The sequence below is a fragment of the Felis catus genome, chromosome F2 (genome assembly GCF_018350175.1).
Source record: "Felis catus isolate Fca126 chromosome F2, F.catus_Fca126_mat1.0, whole genome shotgun sequence".
NCBI lineage: Eukaryota > Metazoa > Chordata > Mammalia > Carnivora > Felidae > Felis > Felis catus.
The window spans coordinates 80,016,134-80,040,962 of NC_058385.1; the positions used below are offsets into that span (position 1 = coordinate 80,016,134).

The 24,829-nt window shown below is 47.8% G+C and overlaps 1 protein-coding gene across 7 annotated transcripts in view; it reads right to left on the bottom strand.

Annotated features, from left to right (window-relative positions):
• Positions 1–24,829, bottom strand: part of TRAPPC9 (trafficking protein particle complex subunit 9) — a 568,648-nt gene that overhangs the window by 487,017 nt on the left and 56,802 nt on the right. For 6 of the 7 annotated variants that reach the window (XM_023248408.2, XM_045049848.1, XM_045049846.1 and 3 more), the window contains 2 exons: positions 5,943–6,159; positions 1,778–1,921 (listed from right to left, as the gene is read on the bottom strand). In XM_023248408.2, the coding sequence (XP_023104176.1) occupies positions 1,778–1,921; positions 5,943–6,159 (361 nt within the window). The remainder of the gene's footprint in view (positions 1–1,777; positions 1,922–5,942; positions 6,160–24,829) is intronic. The other variant, XM_045049847.1, reaches the window with a different exon arrangement.

The window sequence follows — 24,829 nt, forward strand, 5'->3', positions numbered from 1 at the left end:
CCCTTGAGCTTCACCTTGAGCCAAGGTCCTCAACTGTTTCTGCTTAAAACACAGCGCCGCACTTGTGCTGTAACAGCTACGAAAGAACCCCTTTCCTCTCCCGTTTTAGAAAAGCGCGTGAGTCAGACCGTTTTCTTGGTTTTGTAAAGGCAATCGCATGCCAACCTGAGTACTTGTTCTGAAGCTAACCATTACCAGTTGTAGTATAAGCTCCAGGATAAATGCTTTATTGGAACTAACGCATTTAAGCCTCACACCCCCCTTCCATCCTGGAGCAGAGGAGACTGTTATGACCGCAGGAAAGGAGAGCCGTCGGGGGAAATCAGCAGGCAGAGGGGGAGGAATACCCACTAACGCTAAAGCCGTGAAGACAGAGGATGCGCGGTGAAGGAGTGCGGTGGCCGAGCCGTGGCAGATCCCCGCAGGAACACCTGGAAAGAGGTCTGTCTGCTCTGCGGCAGACAGCGGCGCACCACCAGGGACGGGAGTGCTGCCCTCTCCGGACTGTTCTCTGCTGGAGAGAGCCGCCAGCCCACGAGCATGCCCCCTCCTGGGGCGAGCATGCCCCCTCCTGGGAGCAGCGTGCATCTAGGGCCCGGCTGTGGGAGCAGTCGGGCCTGGCCCCTCACCACCCAGCAAGCTGTCTCTCTGAAGGGCCATCCTAGCTTCAGAGTCCCAAGGGGTCAGCCGAGGCCTTACGCAGCCGTGGGAGTCGTCTCCAGAAACTGCCTCGGCAGGCACGGCAGGACTGGGCACCGGGCCTGGCTTTCGCGACAGCGCAGGCCAGCACTGCCGGGCCATCGCAGCACAGAGCCCTCCGTGGGCCGGCGGGGCCTCTGCTGACACCGCACAGAGGCTCAGCTCCCTCTGCCCCACCTCGCCTCCTTCTCCTTCGGTTATCGATCCCAGGAGCACTTCTGAATAAATTCCCCACTCGTTCATCTCCAGGGCAGAGAGGGCACGGGGCCCAACCAGCAACACACACGGGCTGGCTGAGCGGCCCCGGCAGAAGGGACGGTGGGCCGGGGACACCACGGAGCTCCAGTGCTGGCGTGCTCCCTTCCAAGCGGCTGTGGCACAGGCAAAGGGCCGTGCCCTGCAAGTGGCCAAGTGTCTGGACCCAGGGTGGAATCTGGGCTGGAAATAAACAGATTATGACCGAAACCCAAAACACAGATGCCACCCAGTAACCATAGGAGCAGACGACCAACAGAAGGGCCCAGAAGAAAGTCGCCTGACACCTGGGCACAGATACCACATGATGCCATGGGTACAAACACAGGCAAACGGCACCCTTGGTTGTAAGAGCAAGACAGAAGCCGCCCTTGACGGGCACACAGGGGTCCTTGTGGTTCTGGTCACGTTTCCCCTCCAGCTGCCGGTTACAGAAACGGTAACAGTCACGAGGGCAAATGCACCGAGCTACGTTCTCATGAACCAGGCACTTCTCTATATACACGCTCTACTTGGACATTTCTGTCTGATACAATGTAGGCAAAGGGAAGTGGGGCCTGTGCTGGGGGGGGGGGGGGGGGGGGGCATCCCGCATCCCGGCACCAGCCAGAGACACAGAAGCAGCAGAGTGGGGTGAGAGAGGGTCCGGGAGGGGAGGGAATGCTGGGCAGCAGCATCAGGCACCCGTGGAGGACAGTGAGGGCAGCACAGGGAGCAGAGGACGTGGAGGATGGGGAAGCACCACCCACCTAGACCTAAGCCCAGTGTTTACGGGGGCCAGAGCCAAGAGTGCTGAAAAGGGCGGTAGTCTGAACTCACTCACCCTGATCGGACAAAAAATCCAGCATGGTCTGCAGCAGGAAGGACAAGTGCCTGACAGAAAGAGCAGGATTCCCCATCCTTCGGGAGGCGTAGACCAATTCGTGAAGCAAACGCATCTGGACAGCAGCCCAGCCTCGGTGTGTACCTGTGGGATGGAAGTCACAGAAGGTTCTCAAAGGGCTCCAGGAGGGCGCCGGCCACGGAGCCGAAGACGCGAGCCTCCATGGAAACACGTGCGATGGCATGTGTCAAACCTGGTGATTTAAAGACAAGTGCCTCGACTATCAAACCGAAGGACGACAAGAGAAATGTGCCGTGTTTATGTACCCCAGAAAGAACTCATAAGGGATAGGTGTTTTCATACAGTTAAAAAAATGGTTTATGGTACACTTTTTCTCTTCTATGAAGACACAATGCAAACATAAGCACTTTGAAGGGCTCCCGGGTGGCTCAGTCAGTTGAATGTCTGACTCTTGATTTCAGCTCAGGTCAGGATCTCACGGTTCGTGGGACCAAGCCTCGCATCAGACTGCGCACTGACAGTGCGGATCCTGCTTGAGATTCTCTCTCTCCCTCTCTCTCTCTGCCCCTGCCCTGCATATTCTCTCTCTCTCTCTCTCTCTCTCTCTCTCTCTCTTTCTCTCCCCCCCCAAACAAACAAATAAAAATAACCACGTGGAAATCATTACAATAATCATTACAATAAAAGATTATGTTTCCAATGGCATGTATTTGAGTTAGATACACAACTTTTTTCAAAGAAACACTGGTACTTGATGGGCCTTCGTTAGCAACCACCAAGGCCATTAGAAAATGTGTTTGTTTGTTTTTTACTTTAGCCTATAAGAAAAGCTCATAAAGGCAGACAGCTAAAAAAAGGTTACCAACAGACTTCTGCAGCTGTTCCTCCGAAATAAATCAGCATGGGTAAAATTTAAGGTGAGGGAGTCAGTTGCACAGCCATCGAAAATTACCTCTTTAGGACCGCAGGATCTTAGAGTTATTTATTCCATCTCCCTCTGGCAACAATTACTACTTCTAAATATTTTCTACCTGGAGATCCCTCATGAAGGAGACCTTGTAATGGGATGCCAACACACATGTCACTGCACAGTGTTGCGTGTCTGGGGCCCTACGGCTTGGGAGAGAAGACTGAGGGCTCCAGTCACAGCCCCCACTGACCTCCTCGCCCACTGCCCTGCCGCACGCGGCTGGCCAGCCCTCCCTCTCATGTCCTGCTGCCGTATCGTGCACAGACTCGGCCCCACAGGCGTTATCTGGCAGGTACAGTGAGGCACCTGTAACCTCGTGATTTATGCCTTCCACCGACCCTCCATTTCCTTGGGAGCCAGGACTGTGTCTTATTCACCCAAGTATCTTTAACGCCTGGCGGGATGCCTGATACACGGTGGGGTTTCACAGCATGTGGGTCAAGTTGAAAGCCTCATGAAAGGCAATGCCCTCTTTTTCAGGCATGCAACTTAAGCACGTAGGGTAAAATGACATGATTTCTGGGATTTGCCCTAAACACTTCCACCAACGACAAAGTGGCACACTCTTGATAATCACTTGCTCTGGGTGATGGGCTCATTGTACTATTCTCCCTAATTTGTATATATTTAAGTTACTTCATAATAATTTTCTAAACTGAAAGTCTTGGAGGTGCATGAACACACACAGACACACACACCACAAAATCTACCTCATACCCTAGAGTCTGTCTTACAAAAACACTGGGAATGGAAAACAGCAGCACTTTTCATACCACGGGGACGCAGAGAAAGACAAGTCCCTGCAATACTTCCTCACTGTCAAAAGAAGCGAAGGCCGAATGCCAAAACGAAATAAGAGATTTTAAAAAGGATTAAGAAGCTGAAATCAATTTCATGACTAACCAAGCCATGAATTCTAAATGACCCAATTTAACGAATCTCAACACTAGGACATCAAGAAGGTTTTCTCGCTTAAACATCGGGCAAATATCCCTATGCTGATTTTTTTTTTTTAATACATAATGATACAGTTCCTGCCACAGGCAATTATGAGTAAGGCTGAGCACAAATTTTCTTAACACTAAATAGTGTACAAGCCACAATTTCTATGTGATTCAAACTGCTCCCGCAATAAAAGGTGACTCTCTTTATTCTTAAGACAGATTTGCAACATATGACCAAGTGATAACATTTTCAACACTCTTGCATTCAGAAAGTTCTCCCAATTTGAGAGTTTGTTACGTCAACAATTGCCTTTAAGCAAACCCATCTGCCCTGCCAGTCTCTTTTGTAAAAGCTCCTGTGGAAGACTGAATCCCTCACTCAGGAAAAGGCTGATCTTCATACACAGCACATATACACAGCATATTCACAAATCCTCATACACAGTAACACAAGATTAAAATGATAATACGCAGCCCTGTGAGCTGGCCAATACAACACCGTATGCTTCTGTGTGCCTACCCTCACTTTCTGTAACCAGCTAGGGAAAATGCTCATTTCAAGAAATAGAAATACATTTCAGGTCCTGAGAATACAATTTACTTTCATCTGCAGGTTCAGGGTTTGAGAACATTTCCATCTAATTCTCCGAGAAACGTTTGAAGTGGTCCAGAGCAACAGCGGAGATGAAGTTTAAAGTGATTTCTATTTCTTATTAAAAATATAGCCAGCCAACATTTATCATTTTTACTTTATTTGATCGCACTTCTTTACCTTCGGTCTCAACCTCTTTCACAAAACGATGGCAAGCGTCCCCTCCCAAACAAAAGGCTAAAAAAGTACCGAATCACTTGAAGATGTGCTCGTTTGCTGTACTTTTTAAAAGAAACCTATCTTGTTCATCTCATTCAAAAATTAAGATCAAGAAATTCTATTCGACAACTGGCAACCAACACACGAAGCTGTAGCCTCCCACTAGGCTTTGGGACGCCTGCCGCGTGCCGGCCAGGGGACACAGTGGGAGTCGGGGGCTCTGCTCCCACAGGGCACACAGGCTAGTGTGGAAAGCATGTGTGAAACCATCGCCCCAACTGATTTTTAAATGCACGTGCAGGGGCGCCTGGGTGGCGCAGTCGGTTAAGCGTCCGACTTCAGCCAGGTCACCATCTCGCGGTCCGTGAGTTCGAGCCCCGCGTCAGGCTCTGGGCTGATGGCTCGGAGCCTGGAGCCTGCTTCCGATTCTGTGTCTCCCTCTCTCTCTGCCCCTCCCCCGTTCACGCTCTGTCTCTCTCTGTCCCAAAAATAAATAAAGGTTGAAAAAAAAAAAAATTAAAAATAAATAAATAAATAAATGCCCGTGCAAATTATGGAAGGTGCCAGAAGGAGGAACAACAGGATTCGATGAAAGAGGAAAGATACACAGGTTCCACTGAGGCGGAGGGACCCTGGGGGACCTCTCTGCGTAGGTGACATTCAGCTGAGACCCAAGGGCGGCTGGCAGTTAAACAGTGAGGAACAGGGAAGAGCGTCCGGAAGGAAGCCTCCGACCCTGGACTCTCAGATGTTATGTTTCACAGGACACATCAGACAACTCCTGGTGACTCACAGAAAACCTGGGGAGCCGGCTCTCCCTCTGGAGCCAGCTTGCAGTTACATTCAAAGGGCACCAAAAAAAGGTAACTGGGAAGCAACGGCGACGTTGCCTACTGTCTCTCTGAAGCACGGTAAACGGGGATTCTGTTCAGTGTGCAAGTGGAAACTTTTAAAATACCCTTTATCCTCTCTGTACAGAACAACTGTGTGATTGCTCTAAAAACTCTGCCCTTTTCCCGAGCGCTAACCTCCTCCCACGAAACCTCTCTGGAAGGTGGCTGAGCTGAGCCTGTACCCACCTTCACAGCCCTATCTCCTCTTCCACCAACAACACTGAGCTTTTTTAACGTAAATCCCACAGGCGTCCACGACTTGCCGGTTATTTCTGCCCTGAACTCCAACCTCTACCACCAGGGCCAGGACAGGGACCAGCCAAAAGAACGCCAGCCCCCAAGCAAAGCACCACTCTTTGTTTATTAGATCATCATAAGTATTCTCGTAAGTACCCAAGGGCAGGCGGGGGCTTGGTCGTTTTGAACCCCATCCATCGCCAACCACAGTGTCTGACCGGGAGGGCAAGTGTTCAAACGATGCATGGGGAACTGGGCCAAACAGTTGCAGCAGTGAGACCTCCAATACCTCTGCTGAAGTCCTTGGGGTCCAGCGACAGGCTGTAGCCGGGAAGGGTCTCCAGGAGCAGCTTGTAGCAGGCCCTCCACCCGGGCTCCGAGATGCTCGGGGCCACGCACTGCATAGCGGCCACACGCTTGAAGAACGCGGACTTCCGATGGAAGCCAATCAGTTCGTAGAGCTCAGAGAGGATGCTGTATCGCTGGATTTTTTCTTCTTCGGAGAGCTGAAGCACAGACAGGAAGAAAAAGCTTTTGAGAAATGAAACACATAAAAAGAGCTTTTTCATAAAACAGAGACACGATGAAACGCTGAGGCAGGGCCAGGCCGAGTCCCCACACCCTGAAGACACCACCCGGAAAAGCACAGAAACGGTGGTACACACAAGTCCCAAAGCCTTTAGGAGACCCATCTCTTCAAGTTCATCCTGTCCTTTTGTGAGTAAGGCCCGTAACTCTGGAACAAAGGCATTTGTTACGTAGCACACAGCATCCACTTTTAGCTCCCTTAGAAAAGAAAAGGAATGACAGTTCACCGAGACACTAGGACTTCGGAAGGGACCTCCATCAAACACGCAACTTTTCAAAGCAGAAAACATATGGAGCCACATAACCAGACAATGAGCGGTTAACAACCACAACACCTGACTTGGGCTTCAGCCTTCACGCTTCCAGAAAGTTTTCTTTCATCCATGACCTGCCTGGACTCTCCCCACACCCCCGTGGTGCAGTAACAACTTCTGTTTCTCAAAAGGCAGCAAATCTATTGCACCTCAATCATTACAACAATCCCATCAACTATTTGTACCCCAGCTCACAGATAAGGGAATCTGAAGCTCAGAGAGGTATTAGCAGCTATGTAAATCACACAGTCCAGAAGTGGCAGAGACCAGACCAGAATTCGGGTCAGGGCTCTGCTGACCTCACTGTGCCACAGCTACCTGTAAAGAGGGAGGCTGGTCCCCGCCCACCCTGCTGCTCAGGGCTATGCCGCTTAAGGAGGTGGTTCGGTCCCTCTGCCGGCCCTGCTGACCAGCCTGTTGCCCAGATACCTCTGTGAGCACAGAACCACAGCCTGGCGGCCCCACCAACTTGTGCTCCTCAGTGCCCTCTCCGTGCCCACCTCCATGGTCCTCACCTGGGCCCTCACCTGGAGGACGAATCTAAATGGTCTCCCAACCAGCGTTCAAGACCTTCCTTTATCCACTCACAGACACACGCCAGACCGGTGTTCCTGGGGCACAGCTCAGAGCCCGTCACCCCTTCTCAGAAACACTGGGAAGCCCCTGGGTACTACAACCACAAACCCAGAGCCCTCTCTGGCACACCAGTGTGCCCTCATAACCCCAGGCCCGCTGCCTACCTGTGACCCAGCCAAATGGGACAATTCTGATGTGTGTGTTTTCTCATTCTGTCGACACCTGTTCACTGAATGCCTTCTGGAGTCCACTGCCCCTGGGGCTGGGCTCACGACAGGGAACAGAACAGGGAAAGACGCCTGCCCTCAGGGAAGACAACAGTGAAGAAATGTAGGAAGAACTGCTCAGAGTTCGATGAAACACAGATGAGGGCTGACTCTCCAGGAGGTGGGGATGAAGGAGGGGTCAGCCAGGCATGGATATTCCAAGCAGAACAAGAAAGTAACAGGCAGGCCCGTGTCCCCCCACGGCAGCAGCCCACCCAGCACCCCTCCCAGACACTGGGCCTCCTGCTCTCCGGTGTGAGCAGCCTCTTCCTTCCCTAAATCCTCACCGCCTTTCTGGATTCCACTGCGTCATCTCCCTCTTCTCCTGCATTAGTCACATTCACACTCAATCTCCGTCCCCCACCACACCCCCCGTACGACCACTGGACATTTTCTAAAGTGAAAGCATCATTTTTTTTTATATTTCATACAGGATTTATACATAGAATATATAAAGAATTCTTACAATTCAATAATAGGTAGACAAGCAACCCAACTTAAAATGGGCAACGAGTGGGCGCCTGGATGGCTCAGCCGGTTAAGCGTCCGACTTCAGCTCAAGTCATGATTTCTTGGTTCGTGGGTTCGAGCCCTGCGTCGGGCTCTGTGCTGACAGCTCAGAGCCTGGAGCCTGCTTCGGATTCTGTGTCTCCCTCTCTCTCTGCCCCTCACAGTGCTTGTACTCTGTCTCTCTCTCTCTCTCAAAAATAAACATTTTTAAAAAAATTTTTTTAAGGGGCGCCTGGGTGGCGCAGTCGGTTAAGCGTCCGACTTCAGCCAGGTCACTATCTCGCGGTCCGTGGGTTCGAGCCCCGCGTCGGGCTCTGGGCTGATGGCTCAGAGCCTGGAGCCTGTTTCCGATTCTGTGTCTCCCTCTCTCTCTGCCCCTCCCCCGTTCATGCTCTGTCTCTCTCTGTCCCAAAAATAAATAAACGTTGAAAAAAAAAATTTTTTTTTAAAAAGGAGATACACAAATGGCCAATAAACACATAAAAAATATTCAACATTAGGATCAGGGAAATGAAAATCAAAGCCACAAAGATACACCACTCATACCCACTAATAAGGCTAACATAATAAACACGTAATAATAAGTGTGGAAAAACTGGAACCCTCATACACTGCTGGTGGGAATGTAAAATAGTGCAGCAATTTTGGAAAACGGTTTTGGTGGTTCCTCAAAAGATTATACAGAGAGTCATCGTATGACTCAGCAATTCCACCCCAGGTATATAGCAAATAGAAATTAAAATATATATTCACACAAAAACTTGCACATGAATGTTCACAGCTGCATTATTCATAATAGCCAAAAAGTAAAACAAGGTGAATGTCCATCAACTGAAGAATGGACAGACGACAAGTGGTATATCCAAATAATCAAAATCTTTTGGCACTAAAAAGAAAATGAAATACTGATACACGCCCCAACTTTGATAGACCCTGAAAACACTATGCTATGTGAAAGACAGAGAATATATTGTATGATTGATTCCTTCGTTGTGAAATGTCCCAAATAGGCAAATACAGAAAATAGAACGGTGATATCCCAGGTTTGGGGTGAAGCAGGGGAGAAACACAGAAGGACTGCCAATGCGTGCAGGATTTCTTTTCAGAGAGGCATCATTTTTTATACGAAATTTTTTAAAATTTTTAATTGAACTATAGTTGACCGAAAATATTAAATTAGTTTCAGGTGTACAAATAAAGGTTTGACAATTACAGACCTTATCAAATGCTCATTATAATCAGTGTAGCTACCATCTATCACCACAGAGGGTTTACAGTATCACCTGACCATATTCCCTCCGCGGTACTATTCATCCCTGTGCCTCACTTATTTCACAGCTGGAATTTGGTGCTTCTTCATCCCCTTCACCCATTTCCCCCATCCAGCCACCCCTCTGGCAACCATGAGTTTATTCTCTGTATATATGAGTCTGTTTGTCTTTTCACTGTTACCGTCTGTTCATTTTTGGGGGTTTTTTTTTCAGATTCCACATGTAAGGGAGATCATATGTTATTTGTCTTTGTCTGACTTATTTCACTTAGCATAATGTCCTCTAGGTCCATCCACATTATTGTGAATGGCAAGATTTCATTCCTTTTCATGGCTGAGTAACACTGAAGTGTGTGCATGTGGGTCCACAGACAGACACTTGGACTGCGTCCACACCTTGGCCACTATAAATAATGCTGCAATAAACACAGGGGTGCATGTATCTCTCCAAATCAGTATTTTCATTTTCCTCAGGTAAACGGCCAGAAGTAGAATTACTGGATCATATGGTCCTTCTATTTTTACACTTTTGAGGACCCTCCATTCTGTTCTCCAAAGTGGCTGCACCAGTTTGTATTCCCACCAACGGTGCACGAGGGCTCCCTTTTCTCCACGTGTTCACCAACACTTTTTTTTTTTTGTCTTTTTGATAACAGCCATTCTGACAGGTGTGAGGTGGCATTTCATCGTGGTTTTCATTTGGACTTCCCTGATGATGAGTGATGCTGAGCACCTTTTCATGTGTCTGTTAGCCATCTAGATGTCTTCTTTGGGGAAAATGTCCATTTAGGTCTTTAATCAGATTGTTTGGTTTTGAGTTAGTTATATGAATTCTTTCTGTTTTGGATATTAACCCTTTATCAGATATATCATTTGCAAATATCTCCTCCCATTCACTGGGTTGCCTTTTTGTTTTATGGTTTCCTTTGCAAGTGCAAAACCCTTTGAGTTTGGTGTATCCCAACAGCTTATTTCTGTTTGGCTTCCCTTGCCTGGGGAGACAGATCCAGAAAAGTGTTGCTAAGGCTGATGTCCAAGAGATTACTGCCTATGTTTTCCTTTAGGCATTTCATAGTTTCAAGCCTTATATTTAGAACTATAATCCATTTTGAATTTACTTTTATATACGGTGTATAGAATGTGGTTCAGTTTCACTCTTTCGCATGTAGCTAGCTGTCCACTTTCCACAACACGATTTATTGAAGAGACTGTCTTTTCCCTATTGTATGCTTTGGACTCCTTTGTCATAGATTAATTGACCATATAAACCTGAGTTTATTTCTGGGCTCTCTGTTCACTGATCTATGTGTCTGTTTCTGTACAAGTACCATACTGTTTTGATCACTATAGCTTTCTAGGATAGTTTGAATTCAGGAAGTGTGATGCGTCCAGCTTTGTTCTTCTTTCTCAAGACTGCTTTGGCTATTGGGGGTCTTTTGTGGTTCCACACAAATTTCAGGATTCTTTGTTCTAGTTCTCTGAAAAATACTATTAATATTTTCATGGGAATTGCTTTGAATCTGTACATTTTTCTGGGTAGTATGGAGTTGTAACAATGTTAATTCTTCCAATCCATGAGCATGGTATATCTTTCCATTTATTTATGTCATCTCAATTTCATTCACCAATTTCTTATAGGTTTCAGAGTACAGGTCTTTCAACTCCTTGGTTAAGTTTATTCCTAGGAATTTTGTTCTTTTGATGTAATTGTAAATGAGGTTGTTTTCTTAATCTTCCTTTCTGTTATTTCATTATTAGTGTATAGATATGCAACAAATTTCTCTATATTGACTTTACGTCCCACAACTTTCCTGAATTCAGTTATTAATTCTAGTAGATATTTGGTGGCATCTTTAGGATTTTCTATAGATAGTATCATCTCGTCTGCAAGTAGTGACAGTTTTCTTTTTTTCTTACCAATTTGGATGCCTTTTATTTCTTTTTCTTGTCTGACTGCTGTGGCTAGGACTACTAGTACCATGTGGAAAAAAAAGTGACAATAGTGGACACCCTGGTCTTATTGTTGATCTTAGAGGATATTGGCTGTGGACTTGTCACATATGGCCTTTGTTATGTTGAGGTATATACTGTAAAGTGGAAGCATCATTTCACATTCACACTGGTAACCTAAGTGAATTACAGTTGCCCCACATGTTCACCAACACTTGATGTTATCAGTCTTTTCCATTTCAGTCATTCTGGGGGCTTCAGTTTGCATTTACCTGATAACTACTGGTGTCAGACATGCTTCCATACAATTACTGGCCGCCTCTATATCTTCTATCATAAAGCATTTGTTCAAATTTTCTGGTCATTTTTTAAAGTTATATCATTTGTCTTATTACTGAGTCATAGAAATTCTTTACATATTCTCAATGTTCTATTTTCCCAGTCTGATGCGCATTTATTTTCCAAAAGGAGTCTTTTGATAAGCAGAAATTGTGAAGGAGCTCAATTTATTAATTTATCAATTGTAAAGTAGCTCAACTTATTTTTCTTTTATGGTTAAAGCTTTCTGTGCCCTTGCCGAAGAGACTTTTGCTTACCCCAAAGTCCCAGATATATTCCCCTATGTTCTCTTGTAGAAGCTTTATGCTTAGGTACAGGATCCATGGGGATGTGGATTTAAAGGACAAGGTCTTTGCCCTCTTAGCATACAGTACCAGCTGCAGAGAGATGCCAGCGCAGTGAGGTGCAATCATGGGCAGGAGACTAAGGAGGTCTACACAGGAGAGGCAGGGGTACTTAATGCTTTCAGCACATACCTGTAAAATCCCAGACCATCAACTGTATCCTTTGGTTTTAAATACGGTAAAAGATGTTGGGGGATGTAAAATATCAGTAGTCATAGCCAGTATGCTCAACGAGGCCACCATCTAAAATAAGGATGACAGCCAAGGCAAGATGAGAAGCCGTGGCCTCTAATCCCTCAGAGTTCCCACTGATTCTTTCATGGACACTATTAAGGATGAAAGACCAGGGGCACCTGGGTGGTTCAGTTGGTTGAGCCACTGGCTCCAGATTTCAGCTCAGATCATGACTTCATGGTTTGCGGCACAGAGCCCCACATGGGGCTCTACGCAACAGCATGGAGCCTGCCTGGGTTTCTCTCTCTCCCTCTCTCTGTGCCCCTCCCCTGCACACTCATACTCTCTCTCCCTCAAAATAAATAAACATTAAAAAAACATTTAAAGATGAAACACTGAAATACTCTCATCGGTAATATACTCTTTGATTCTTTACATCATTTGAACATAATAAGAAACCAAATGATAAACACTATAAATAGAACTACAATCACTTCAAGCCCCAGAAAATCTTGGGCACAACTGCTTCAGAGCCCCCGGAAAACACTTGACTGAAAAGCCCCTCATTGCCCATGGGACCTGTGAAAAGCCATGTTAGGTCAGCAGAGACATCCACAGCACAAGAATCTGGGGGATATAAAAGAGTCCCAGGCAAAATTTTAGGCCACAAGCTTCACCAAATTTTGATATGAAATCAAATTCCCAAATTCATTTCAGATCTGCTGCTCTTTTAGGGAGTATTAATCAACACATCTTGTTCTAGTTCTTCAATAGGCTGCATGGCCATGACTTCATGCATGAAGTTCCAATGGAGAGTAACTGAAAGATTACTCAAGACAAGTAGCTTTATTCATAGGACGGGCTCTGAGGAATTCCAATGCTAACTTAACCATTCCCTCCCCAACTTGAAAGCATGTTCACACCCGTTTTATCCACTGGAAACAAAGCTGTGCTATTAACAAACAGGAAGCTGGCTGTCTGGAAGGATGGGATAGGCACAGGAATCAGAAAGACCCAAGTGCCAGTTCCAGATGTGCACATCACTAACTCTGGCGCTTTCCTTATTAATGCAGGTAATAAAATCCATCCGTGACCATCGGGAAGACTAAATGAAATACTGTGTGTGGTCAGCACAGGCTTAAAACTCCTAGTGAGTGTGCAGGAAATGGGAAATACCATTGTTAACTAATTAACGCCTTTGATGTCACTGGTGTTAACTCAAAATTAGCCAGCCAGAGATGTTCCAGAAAATGCCTCAACGGCCATCAGCCTTCTCAAACATGGGAACCTACGGGGACCTGACGAATAAGGCAGCGGCAGTCGCTGTGAGACAGCCCGGTGATGGCTCTACCCGCGATGACTGTGACATAGCAGGGCAGAAAACCGCGGGGACCGTACATTCTCAAGTGTGGAAAACACATTCTGTTTCTATCCACATTTATTTCTAGCCATAATTATACAGAGAGAAAATATATCTTCAAAATTACACAAAATTTCCATACATACGTGTCAAAACAGTTTGGAAAGGAAAGAACGTAACTTTCTTCCCTGCATCCCAAAGCAGGGTTATGAGGTTTGTACCAAGGACCTTTCTTTAAAAAGCATCTGCTAAAGTAGCTGGATCCATTTTGGGTTTTAATCATTCAAAGGAAAGGATTAAAAACAAAACAAAACAAAGTTACGTGAGCCCTGGTCCCTCGATGGTTGACAAGGTCATGGAGGAAACAGACAAGCCAACAAGAAATCAGTCTCCTGAGTTCCCAGTGCCCGAGAAGAAGAGGGATGGAGGGAGGGGTGGTACTGGGGCAACTGTGCCCAGCACTGTTAGGCAGGTACCTAAAAGGCTCCTAGAGCAGGTGCATACACCATGTGCCTAACACCTTGACAAACATTAAAGAGAGATGAAACTTTATAGACTATCAACACTTGGTAAGGATGCTACCCAAAAGTGCTAGAGCACTTGACTTGGCTCATCTCAGTTCCCTTGATTTCATTCTTAGATAATCTTAAAAACCAAGTCACCTGGCCTCAAGAAGCACTGCCTGCCTTTACCAACTTTGGGTTTAGTGACCAAGCAAGCTTATGCGTAACTGGACAAACTCTATGTCTTTCTCAGCATCCATTCTTTAATTCTGAAGAGTCCTGAGTTGAAGTATATCCACCATAAAATCTATTCCTTCCAATGACAAGTCATGGAGCCTGGAATTAAAAGCCAACTACATAAGTCCATATACAACCAAACTGTCACCCACCCATCATCACTTTCTTAATATTATCTCCTGCCTGACTGTAATAAACACCTCCCTCCACCAAGCTCATAAAACACAGATTTGTCTCCTCAAATAAAATGTAAGCTCCATAAAAGAGAAGACTGTTTCATATTCACCTCTGAATTCCTAGCATACTACAATATCAATGAATATAATTATGAAGATAGCTTTTTCCTCTAAAAAATCTTTTTGGATATTTAAATGAAACCTTGGGAGAAAGGCAACGTTGATATATTTGGGCTCCGACATCCTGATTCAGAACCATATGAGGACCTTTTTGTATTAACTGTTCATTGATTCATTCAAAACACAATTTCTCATTCCAGGAGGATTTATATATTTCTGCCAAGAGTTTATGGTCACTCCCATGCCAGGACAACTTGAAACTATATCCTCAGGTTGAGTTGTTGTTTCCCTTCGAACAAGATTCAGAGTTTCCTTATTTTCTTGCTTTGAGGAGTGGGATTTTTTCTTCTAGGTCTCCCTTTCATTAAACATAGCTCAGGGAAGGTCTTGGCTTTACAGATGGGTCTGCCACCTGATTCCCAATGGGGGCCGCCCTGAGGCTCACCTCCTGTCCCTCCTACATGGGCTGTTGAAACCGTGTTCCCAGAGGTAGGTGGCATTTGCTGCCTTCTGAGACTCACTTACCTTCCAAAATTCATGCTCTGTAGTTGTTTTGGCCCCAAAGGATTTCCCCCTTACTTTTTTGCTATGCATCTTGAAAAGTTGGGGGGAAAACTTTACCTTTTTTTTTTCTAATATTTATTTAATTGGGGCAGAGTGCAAGTGGGGGAGGGACAGAGAGAAGGGGACAGAGGATCGGAAGCGGGCTCTGCGCTGAGAGGCTGACAGCGGTGAGCCCGATATGGGGCTCAAACTCAAGAACTGCGAGATCCTGACCTGAGCCGAAGTTGGACGCTCAACTGACTGAGCCACCCAGGTGCCCCGAAAAGTTTTATCTCTTAATCAGCATATTTAAAAAACACATGCAAAGAGGGCTTTTGAGAGTTTCTACACCACGATATTGCCCAAACAGAAAATACACTAGTTTTCCTCTAAACATACATATCTAAATTTTTCTTTAACTATTAACGGACATTTTTTAACTAAAAAATAATTAAGGGATGGGGCGCCTGGGTGGCTCAGTCGGTTAAGCGTCCGACATCGGCTCAGGTCACGATCTCACGGTCCATGAGCCCGTGTCGGGCTCCGTGCTGACAGCTCAGAGCCTGGAGCCTGCTTCAGATTCTGTGTCTCCCTCTCTCTCTGACCCTCCCCCGTTCATGCTCTGTCTCTCTCTGTCTCAAAAATAAATAAACATTAAAAAAAATTTTTTTTTAAATAATTAAGGGGGTGCCCAGGTGGCTCAGTCGGTTAAGCATCCGACTCTTGATTTTGGCTCAGGTCATGATCTCACAGTTCATGAGACTGAGCCCCACACCCGGCTCTGTGCTGACAGTGTGGAGCCTGCTGAGGATTCTCTCTCTCTTCCTCTCTCTCTGCCACTCACTCACGTACTCGCTCTCTCTCTCAAAAATAAATAAATGAACTTTAAAGCAACTAAAATAAAATAAAAATAGATAGTTAAGGCCTGCCGTAGACACATGAAAAAATGCTCAACATCACTCAGTATCAGGGAAACGCAAACCAGACCCACAACGAAATATCACCTCACACCTGTCAGAATGGCTAAAATCAAAAAGACAAAAAATGACAACCGTTGGCAAGACTGTCAACAAAAAGAAACCCTTCTGCACTCTTGGTGGGATTGGAAACGGGTGCAGCCACTGTGGAAAACAGCATGGAGACTCCTCAAAGACTTAAAAACAGGGGCGCCTGGGTGGCTCAGTCGGTTAAGCGTCCAACTTCGGCTCAGGTCATGATCTCGCGGTTGGTGAGTTTGAGCCCCGCGTCGGGCTCCGTGCTCACAGCATGGAGCCTGGCTTCAGATCCTCCTTCCCCCCTCTTTGCCCTTCCCCTGCTCATGCACGCGTGCGCTCTCTCTCTCAAAAATAAACATTTTTTTAAAAATTAAAAATAGAAATACCGTATGATCAAATAGTTCCACCCCTGGCTTTTATCCAAAGAAAACAAAAACATTAATTTAAAGATAGATGCAACAAAAAAAGAAAAAATAAATAAAAAGTAAAAAAACAAAGACAGATGCACCCCTCTACTTATTGTAGCACTATTTATAGTAGCCAAGAGATGCACACAACCTAAGGGTCCACTGATAGACACTCATGGATAAGCACAGTGTGTGGATGGTGGGTAAGGAAGATACAGACATATATACGCACATACACAATGGAATACTACTCGGCCATAAAAAAGAGATAGGATTGTGCCACTGCAACAATATGGATGGACCTGGAAGGCATTATGCTGAGTGAAATAAGTCAGGCAGAGAAAGACAGATACCATAGGTTTCCACTCATTTGTGGAACTTGAGAAACTGAACAGAAGACCACGGAGGAGGGGAAGGGAAAAAAGAAAGTTACAGAGAGGGAGGGAGGCAAACCACAGGAGCCTCACGGATACTGAGAACAAACTGAAGGTGGATGGGGAGGAGGGAGAGGGGAAAGCGGGGGATGGGCAGGGAGGAGGGCGCTTGTTGGGATGAGCACTGGGTGTTGTATGGAAACCAATTTGACAATAAATTATATTAAAAAAAACAGACTGGAGTTTCAACGACAGAAATGATAATACTAATTCACTCATATTATAAAGTACGTCTTCACATTCAGCGAGCAACATGGCGGGGTCCTCAGGGACGAAGGATTTTATGAAAATGCCCAGCTCGGGGACAGGCGTCCTTGGTGAGCGCCACAGCCACGCAATCCGGCTCACTCGTGCCACCTGACTGGGATGCTCCAAAGGCGCTTCAACCTCCACCTGCGCAGAGCCGTCCCCACGGTCCTCCTCCCACAGCTGTCCTCCTTGGGGCCCCTGGCCGCCTGCCCCCCGCCCCTGGTTGGCACACACACCTCCCCACCCCCCCGCCCAGAGCTCAGCATCGTCCTCGCACCCCCAGCTCCCTCACAGCCTGTGATCAGGGACCACTTCCTATCAAGCGCACCTCCCTGACAGCCGTTCGCCAACACGCGGCCTGAAACGGGCACCGTGCCGCGCACTGCACATGCGTTAGCTCGCTGACACTTCACGACAGGCCCGGGGCGTCGAGGCGTTAGCAGTCCAACTGATTAGAGAAATTCTGTTTCCTCAAGTGAGCCGTCCAGGTCACACAGCTACTAGGTGGCAGAGCTAGGATGAAGCCCCACCTGACAGCCAAACCTCAAAGCCACCCCCTCTAAGTCACCCCGTCACCCCCTGCCCAGCCTTCCACAGGTTTCCAAGCATTCTACACGCAAAGAATGATCCTTCACAGCACAGTAGGCCCTGGCTTAAAGTCCTCAGGCTGTACACGGGAGGCTGCACACAGCCCACAAAGCCTATGGTGGTCGGCTTCCTGTCACCTCCCCCACGCCTGTCCGGCTGGCTCTGTGTGCCTCAGACTCTAAGCGCCCACCCTCCCTCCCACCTTGGGGCTCCCCGCTTGCTAATCCTCTGGCCCAGAATTCAAATTCTGTAGAACCCTGGACTCCCACGCAGGAGTACCGTACCACGTAAATCTCAATCACACAGTGGACTCCACGGTCACCCTCTTTGACACGGACCCAGGGTCAGCTCTCAGAAAAAGGCTTTCGTGGGAGGAACCCAGATCTCGTTCTTTATGTGACTTCTACCCGTTGAGCCGTAGTCAGCGCTCGTGGCTCTGTTTCAACAGATGACTGGCAACATATTTAGTAAGCTCACCTCAGCGGGCCATGACGAGCATATTAGAAAATATCAAATTGGCTGTGCCTACAACTGCAGCCAACCAACACGGCCATGGGGGAGAGAGCCCTCGTTCTCACAAGTGCCGTTCGATCATTTACACCTGGAGGTGTTTAATAAACACAAGTGCTAATCAGTCAAGCTCCCGAACATGACCCTCTTCAAAGACATACGAATCAGGTTTCGAGTACAGCACTCTTACCAGAAATTTATTTTGGAACAGATAGCCCTAAGCTACTCTACGCATCTGACTCAAAGCATCTGACTAAATTCACCCAAAGGATTAAGGTGAATCCATCCTGAATAAGCTCCCAGTAGGACCCACACAGTGCCCCACCCAAGGGTCTGATTTCTCACCATCACATCATGTGCTCGGGTAGCTTAACCTGAGTCTGGGTTTCTCGTTTATAAAATGGGGGGAAAGAGGCAATTGCGAACAGATTCATTTAACAGATATAGATCTGGCACTTACTGTGAATAAAATCCTAGGAATACACAGATAAATGCCCTCAGGAAGCTCAGCCTTTCCATTTACAATAGCATTGTAAAGAATAAAATAATGAAATAAATTTAACGAAAATGCATAAGACCTGTACACTGAAAACAACAAAATACCACTGAAAGAAATTTTTAAAGACCTAGACATATGGAAGACACCTCATGTTCATGGGATGGAAGGCAATATAAAGACGTCAAAACTCCACCGAATTGATCTACAGATTCATCCTGATCCCTATCAAAATGCCAGCTGGCTTCCTTGGAGAAACTGGCACGCTGACCCCAAAATTCACACAGAAGTTCGAGGGACCCAGAATAGCTGAAACAATCTTGAAAAGGAAGAGCAAAGATAGAGGACTCACACTTCCCAACTTCAAAACTTACTACACAGCTACTGTGATCAAGTCAGTATGGCACTGGTACAGATGGACATATAAATCAGTAGAATAGAATCTAAAATCCAGAAAAAAACCTTACACTTACAGTCATTTCTCCACAAGAGGGCCAAGACCAATCAGTGGGAGAAGGATGCGTAGTCCACAGAGGGCGCTGGGACAACTGGGTGTCTACCTGCCACAGAAGGAATCGAGCCCAACTGTGTACCATCAAGATTAACTCAAAATGGACTCACCGACCTAAATGTAAAAACTAAACCCATCAACTTCCCAGAAGGAAACAGTAAATCTCTGTGACATCGGATCAGGCTACGTTTTCCTAGACGCAACACCAAGAGCATGAGTGACAAAACAAGCAACAGGTAAACTGACTTCATTAAAATTAACATCCATGCTGCAAAGGACATCATCAGCAAAGTGAAATGACAATCCACAGCAAGGGAGAAGACTTGTGCAAAGTGTCTATCTGATAAGAGACTAGTATCCAGGATACAGAACGAGCTCTTACAAGTGAATAATAAAAAGAAAACAAAACCCAATTTCCCAAAAACTGGCAAAGAATTTACGCACAAACAGCCCATCAGTACACGAAAAGATACTCAACGTCATTAGCCATCAGGGAAATGCAAACCAATGACACAACACTACACACCCAGCAGGACGGTTATAACCAAAAAATGGACAATAACAAGCATCAGCACGGATGTGAAGACAATGCCGGTGGACACGTACAATGGGGCAGCTGCCTTGGAAAACTGTCTGGTAACTCCTCAGAAGGTTAAACACAGAGTCGCTGGATGACCCAGCAACTCCTCGTTGGCATATACACCCAACGGAACTGAAGACACATGTCCTCATGAAAACTTGCACATCAGTGTTCATAGCGGCATTCTTCATAACAGCCAAAGATGGAAACAACCCAATTTCCATCGACTGATGAATGAATAAGCAAAATGGGGCCTATCCACACTGTGGGAGACTATCCAGCCCTGAGACAAGAAGGAAGCACGGGTTCCTGCTACAACATGGATGAACCTTGAACACGTTATGCTCAGGGACCCAGCCAGACACACAAAGACCAATACTATCCTTTTAGGTGAGAAGTACGTAAGCGTTCATTGTACGACTCTCATAACTTTTCCAAAGGTTTAAAATCTTTCAAAATAAAGTGGATTACACATTAAAAACACAAAGTAAGGGCATCTGGGGTGGCTAGTCAGTTACGCATCAGACTCTCGATTTTGGCTCGGGTCACGACCTCACAGTTCGCAAGATGGAAGCCTGTGTGGGGCTCTGTGTTGACAGCACGGAGCCTGCTTGAGATTCTCTCTTCCTCTCTCTCTGTGTCTTCCCCATTTGCACGTGCTCTCTCTCTCTCTCTCTCTCTCTCTCTCTCTCAAAATAAATAAATAAACCTTAACAATACAAAGTAATTTCTCACAGGAGGGTTTTAAGGATTAAAGGCAAAAGCACGTGTAAAGCTCTCAGCATGATGCCATGCACGTCCGCACGTGGTCACTGCTGTCACTGCCACTGGAGGAGGGGTGCCAACGCCCACGAGCACTGCATTCATCACCGCTGTCTCGCGTCTGCCGTCCAACAGACGTTAGTGGGGCCTGCCCTCTGACAAGCATGCGCGGCCCAGCGACCACGGAGATGACTGAGACAGTCCCTGCCCTGGACTCCGCAGGCATTACCAGACTTTCTTAGTAGAGATTTAGCACTTTAATGGCAGCTCCGTTTTTAAGCAACTACCAGGGCAAGTAGCTTCGAATTTTGAAGAGCCATTCTGTTTATGCATTTACTTACATTCTGCCCCATTCTAAAAAAAAAACAAAAAACTAAATCAACTTTTTAAACACAACTTAGCAACAATGACAACAAAAAGACAAAAGTGGGGTGAAGAGAAAGTGAGGGGTGCACAGTTAAATGAAACCAGGGGAGGTAAATCATAACGCGGGCCACGACGTGTGTACCATGATTCAAAGCGGACAACAGATTCTGACAGCTGACACGGAAGAGACGAGCTACAAGAGCCCGGCGCCCACGACACAAAGATCTGTGTCAGCTGCCGGCCCGTCCCCACGCGGGAAGCTCTGCCACAGCCTTCTCACCTTGGAGCGCCATTCTCAGTGCCCCCGAGTTAAATGCAACCGCGTGCGAGGCACCGTCTCTGTCTCTGACTCTCCCCCGGTGTCAGCCCTCGCCCTGTGTCCTCACTTCACTGGGCTCCCACGCCAACGAGTGAGGCCGACCCCGTGGCCTGGAGCGCGGCTCCTCCCCTGGAGCCCAGTTGGCGGCAGGGTCCCCCCCACCCCCCGTCTGCTCTGCTCCCTTCTCCGCAGCCTTGACTTCTCACCAAGACATTTCCTCCTATGCCTGCTGCCCGCAAAACCCCTCTGCCATATCCAAGAACGCCGTGCCGTATCGTGTTCAATCAGAAATTTCTCCGTTCCCTCTCGCCTTTCCCTTCTCCGGGAAGGAACTCGACTTTCCTCCCTCCCCACGCAACCATTTCTTTTCCTTGCGAGAGCTGTGAATCCCCCACGCGCCATCCGGAAAGCCGGGTGCCCTGCTGGCCGGGACTGACACGTCTCGGCCTCACCTAGGCTGTAACTTTACACTTTCCCCTTCTATCTTAAAAAGCCTCTCCTGAATCTCCCCATCCCTCTGATTTGGGGCTTAATTTGACATAAAGTTCCGAGGTTACAATTATCATGTGCATATCTGCCCGCTTTTACTGGGTTTCCTTAGCAACAGCTTCATTAAGGAACTGCAGCCAGACGTTTAAAGAGGCTGTTCTATCTGAACGGAGTAGCCTGCACAAAATTCAAATGGCTCTGAGGAAAAAACTAACCAGAGACAAAGCGGTCGCGGATCATGAGCCAAAATGTTCTTCAAGCGGCCCAGAATCATTCCTGAGCATCAGGTCTGTGGCAGGCATCAGTGCTGGGATGACTGCACACTGGCCCCACAGCACGCTCGCCAATCTGGTAAGCTGCTGGGCTTTCTCCAAGTTTCTCAAACAATTTCTTACTACCACTTTCTCTTCTTGTCACCATTTTCTACTAATTAAGAAATTAATTTCAGCCACCTGGGTTGTCCGGGGAAAGCTCTGAGATGCAGTTCACGGACCTCAGACTTCAGAGTCACAACGAGCTACGTTTCAATACCGGTGGTGGTGTTTACGAGGCAATCCCGACACGGGCACGCAGCCAACTGGTGTCCTCAACTTGCTCTTGCCTACAACTGGCTACAGTAAACTACTTTGCAAAGTTGCTATGATGACACGGTCAACATCTCTTCACGCCTAGTTCAGGGCCCGTAATAAGCTCGCTGCGTAATTAGTTTCAGGTATACTCAGGGAGTTTCAGTTCACCTGATGACGGGGATGCTCTCCCTCTCCCTTGTCCCCGCCTGGTAACAGAACTTCTGTCGCTGGGATCAACGCCACCAGAGCAGCCTGGCGAGAACATTCCCCAGCTCTGCATGATGAAGCACGTCCTTTTCCGCTGTAGAACCGCTCACGGTCGGTAGCCATTTATTTTGTGTATGTCTCCTGCCTGCTTCCCCCCTAGACTCTACACTCGAGCGGTACAGTAAGCCCAACCATGTCTGTCCTGTCACCCACTAAACATTCTAGGGCTCGCAGACGGCAACACGGCACCTGGCCTCTGCTAGGGAAGGTCGTGTGAAGGAAAGTGTCAGCAAACATGCTTTCCAGAGGCCCCTTCACCGCTGAGCTTGGGATCTGACTCTGGACACGTTACATAACCCTTCTCTAGCCTGAGGCTCCTCTTGAATAAGTAGGAATAACTGCACTTAAGTACCCAGGGTTGTGAGAACTAGTAACAAATTCACAACCTAGGAAAGAGCCTCAACAAACATGAGCCGCCTTTATTGCTCCGATCCACGACCGATGGGGCAGACACATATACAGAGCGCTTTCTATGCGCCGAGCGGTATGTTGAAAGCACTCGCCGTGTATTACAGTAACGTAATGTACACTTACAACAAACCCGGGAAGAAGCAAACAGTATCCTTCCCGTCTACAGACTCGCCAACAGGCTATGGGAGGTCACACGTTAGTCCAGGGTCCCGCGGCAAGGAAAACAACGGCAGGAACCCAGGTCTGGGGTGCCAGGACTGGCAGCCCTTCCCTGACTGCTACCATTTGCCTATGACGCCCACGCATCCAAGACACAAGTTTACAGTCATTACATGAAGTGTGTGCTACCATTCGCTATGAGAGACAATTATCGCAAACCCCTTGCACAAACAACGTAAGAAATGACACGTCCCTGGACCCAAACACGAGGAATTCTGCAGAAACCCTCCCCAGCACCGCTAGATTCAAGCATGTTTCTTATCTGTTTCTATGTCTGCACAGGGCTTCTTAAAGCAGAAAGTACCTACGAGACTCGTTACCTCCGTTCCTTTCAAACCTTCCACAGTGGCCAAAACCACCGCCAGGAATAAATACAACTCATCAGTTCTACAATGGCACCCATGTGATCAAGAACCGAAAGCCTGTTCCATTTCAGAAAAACCCGGGACCCTTTCTTCTCTTGTTATTCTAAAGTCCCAGCAGAGCTCATTATTTTGCTGCCCCGACAAGCACACATGGAGAGACGTCAACTGTGGCAAAGTGCCGCGTTGGGGGAAACTGAAAGGGCCGCGCCCCAGAGCAGCACCTCACGGCACTCACCCCTTCCCGCGTGTCTCTGCTGACCTCTGGTGCTGTCCCTGAGGACCGAGCCAAGGGGCAGAGGGCCGTTCCACCAGCACCAACTTCCCACGCATCGTCAGCAACAACACTTTATTTTACGAAAGATGTGTACTCCTACGGCCACCTGCAAAGACGGCATCCCGGCAAGCCAGAATCGCCGGCATTCATCCGCGAGGCGGCTCCGGCCACACGGCCCAGCGAGCGAGCGTTAAGGCCTCCGGGGGCCTCCCCCGACCCTGCCCCCGGCACCCAGCCCGCGGTCCCGTGGCTTCAGGTCTTCTGGTGACCACTGGAAAGCGCGGCCCACCCTCCACTCTGCCCCCCCCCCCCCAGGTGACAGCAGCAGGGCGGCTGCAGGGAAGACACCACGACGCTCCCGGACACGGCGCAGCAACTCTACACTGAGCCCCCCAACCACCGCGAGGGCCTGCTCCCCCGTCGCGTCACAAAGGAAGATACTGAAACACAGCGATTCTGCGGAAGGTTGCACAGCAAACCAGGGGCAAAGCGAGGACTGAGCCCAAGCCTGTCTGACCGCCCTCCACTCCTGCACGACTCCTCAGCGTGAATTCCCACGAAGGCCCCCACCCCCCTGATGAGCCCGTGTCTCCACACTCACTCCGGACCCACGACAAGGTCTGGCCCCGGCCTGCCTCCTGAGCGTCTCCCCTCTGCGGTCCCTCAGGAACAAAATCCCTCGGGCCAGGAGCGACCGCCACTCAACAGCCCGGAGTCTCTGGGGTGCCGTTTCCCTGACACCAAATGGCCCCAAACAAAATGGTGGGATTTTTCTTCTTTCGGTTTGTCTGTACTGGGTTTACTGGCTCTCCTCTGTTTCTGTCTCTCCCTTCCGTGTCAGGCCTACAGCTGCTGCTTCTTACTGGCTCCAGCAGCCTCCGTCTACACCTGAGCTAAGAAATCACTGCGCGGGGTGCCTGTGGGACTCAGTCGGTACAGCATGAGACTCTTGATCTCAAGGTCGTTAAGTTCAAGCCCGACACTGGGTGTGGAGCCTACTTAAAAAAAAAAAAAAAAAAAAAAAAAGAGCCCTGATGCCTATTCTCGTTCAAAACATACACTGATTCTAGTCTCTCTCCCCCTCCCACCCCCGAG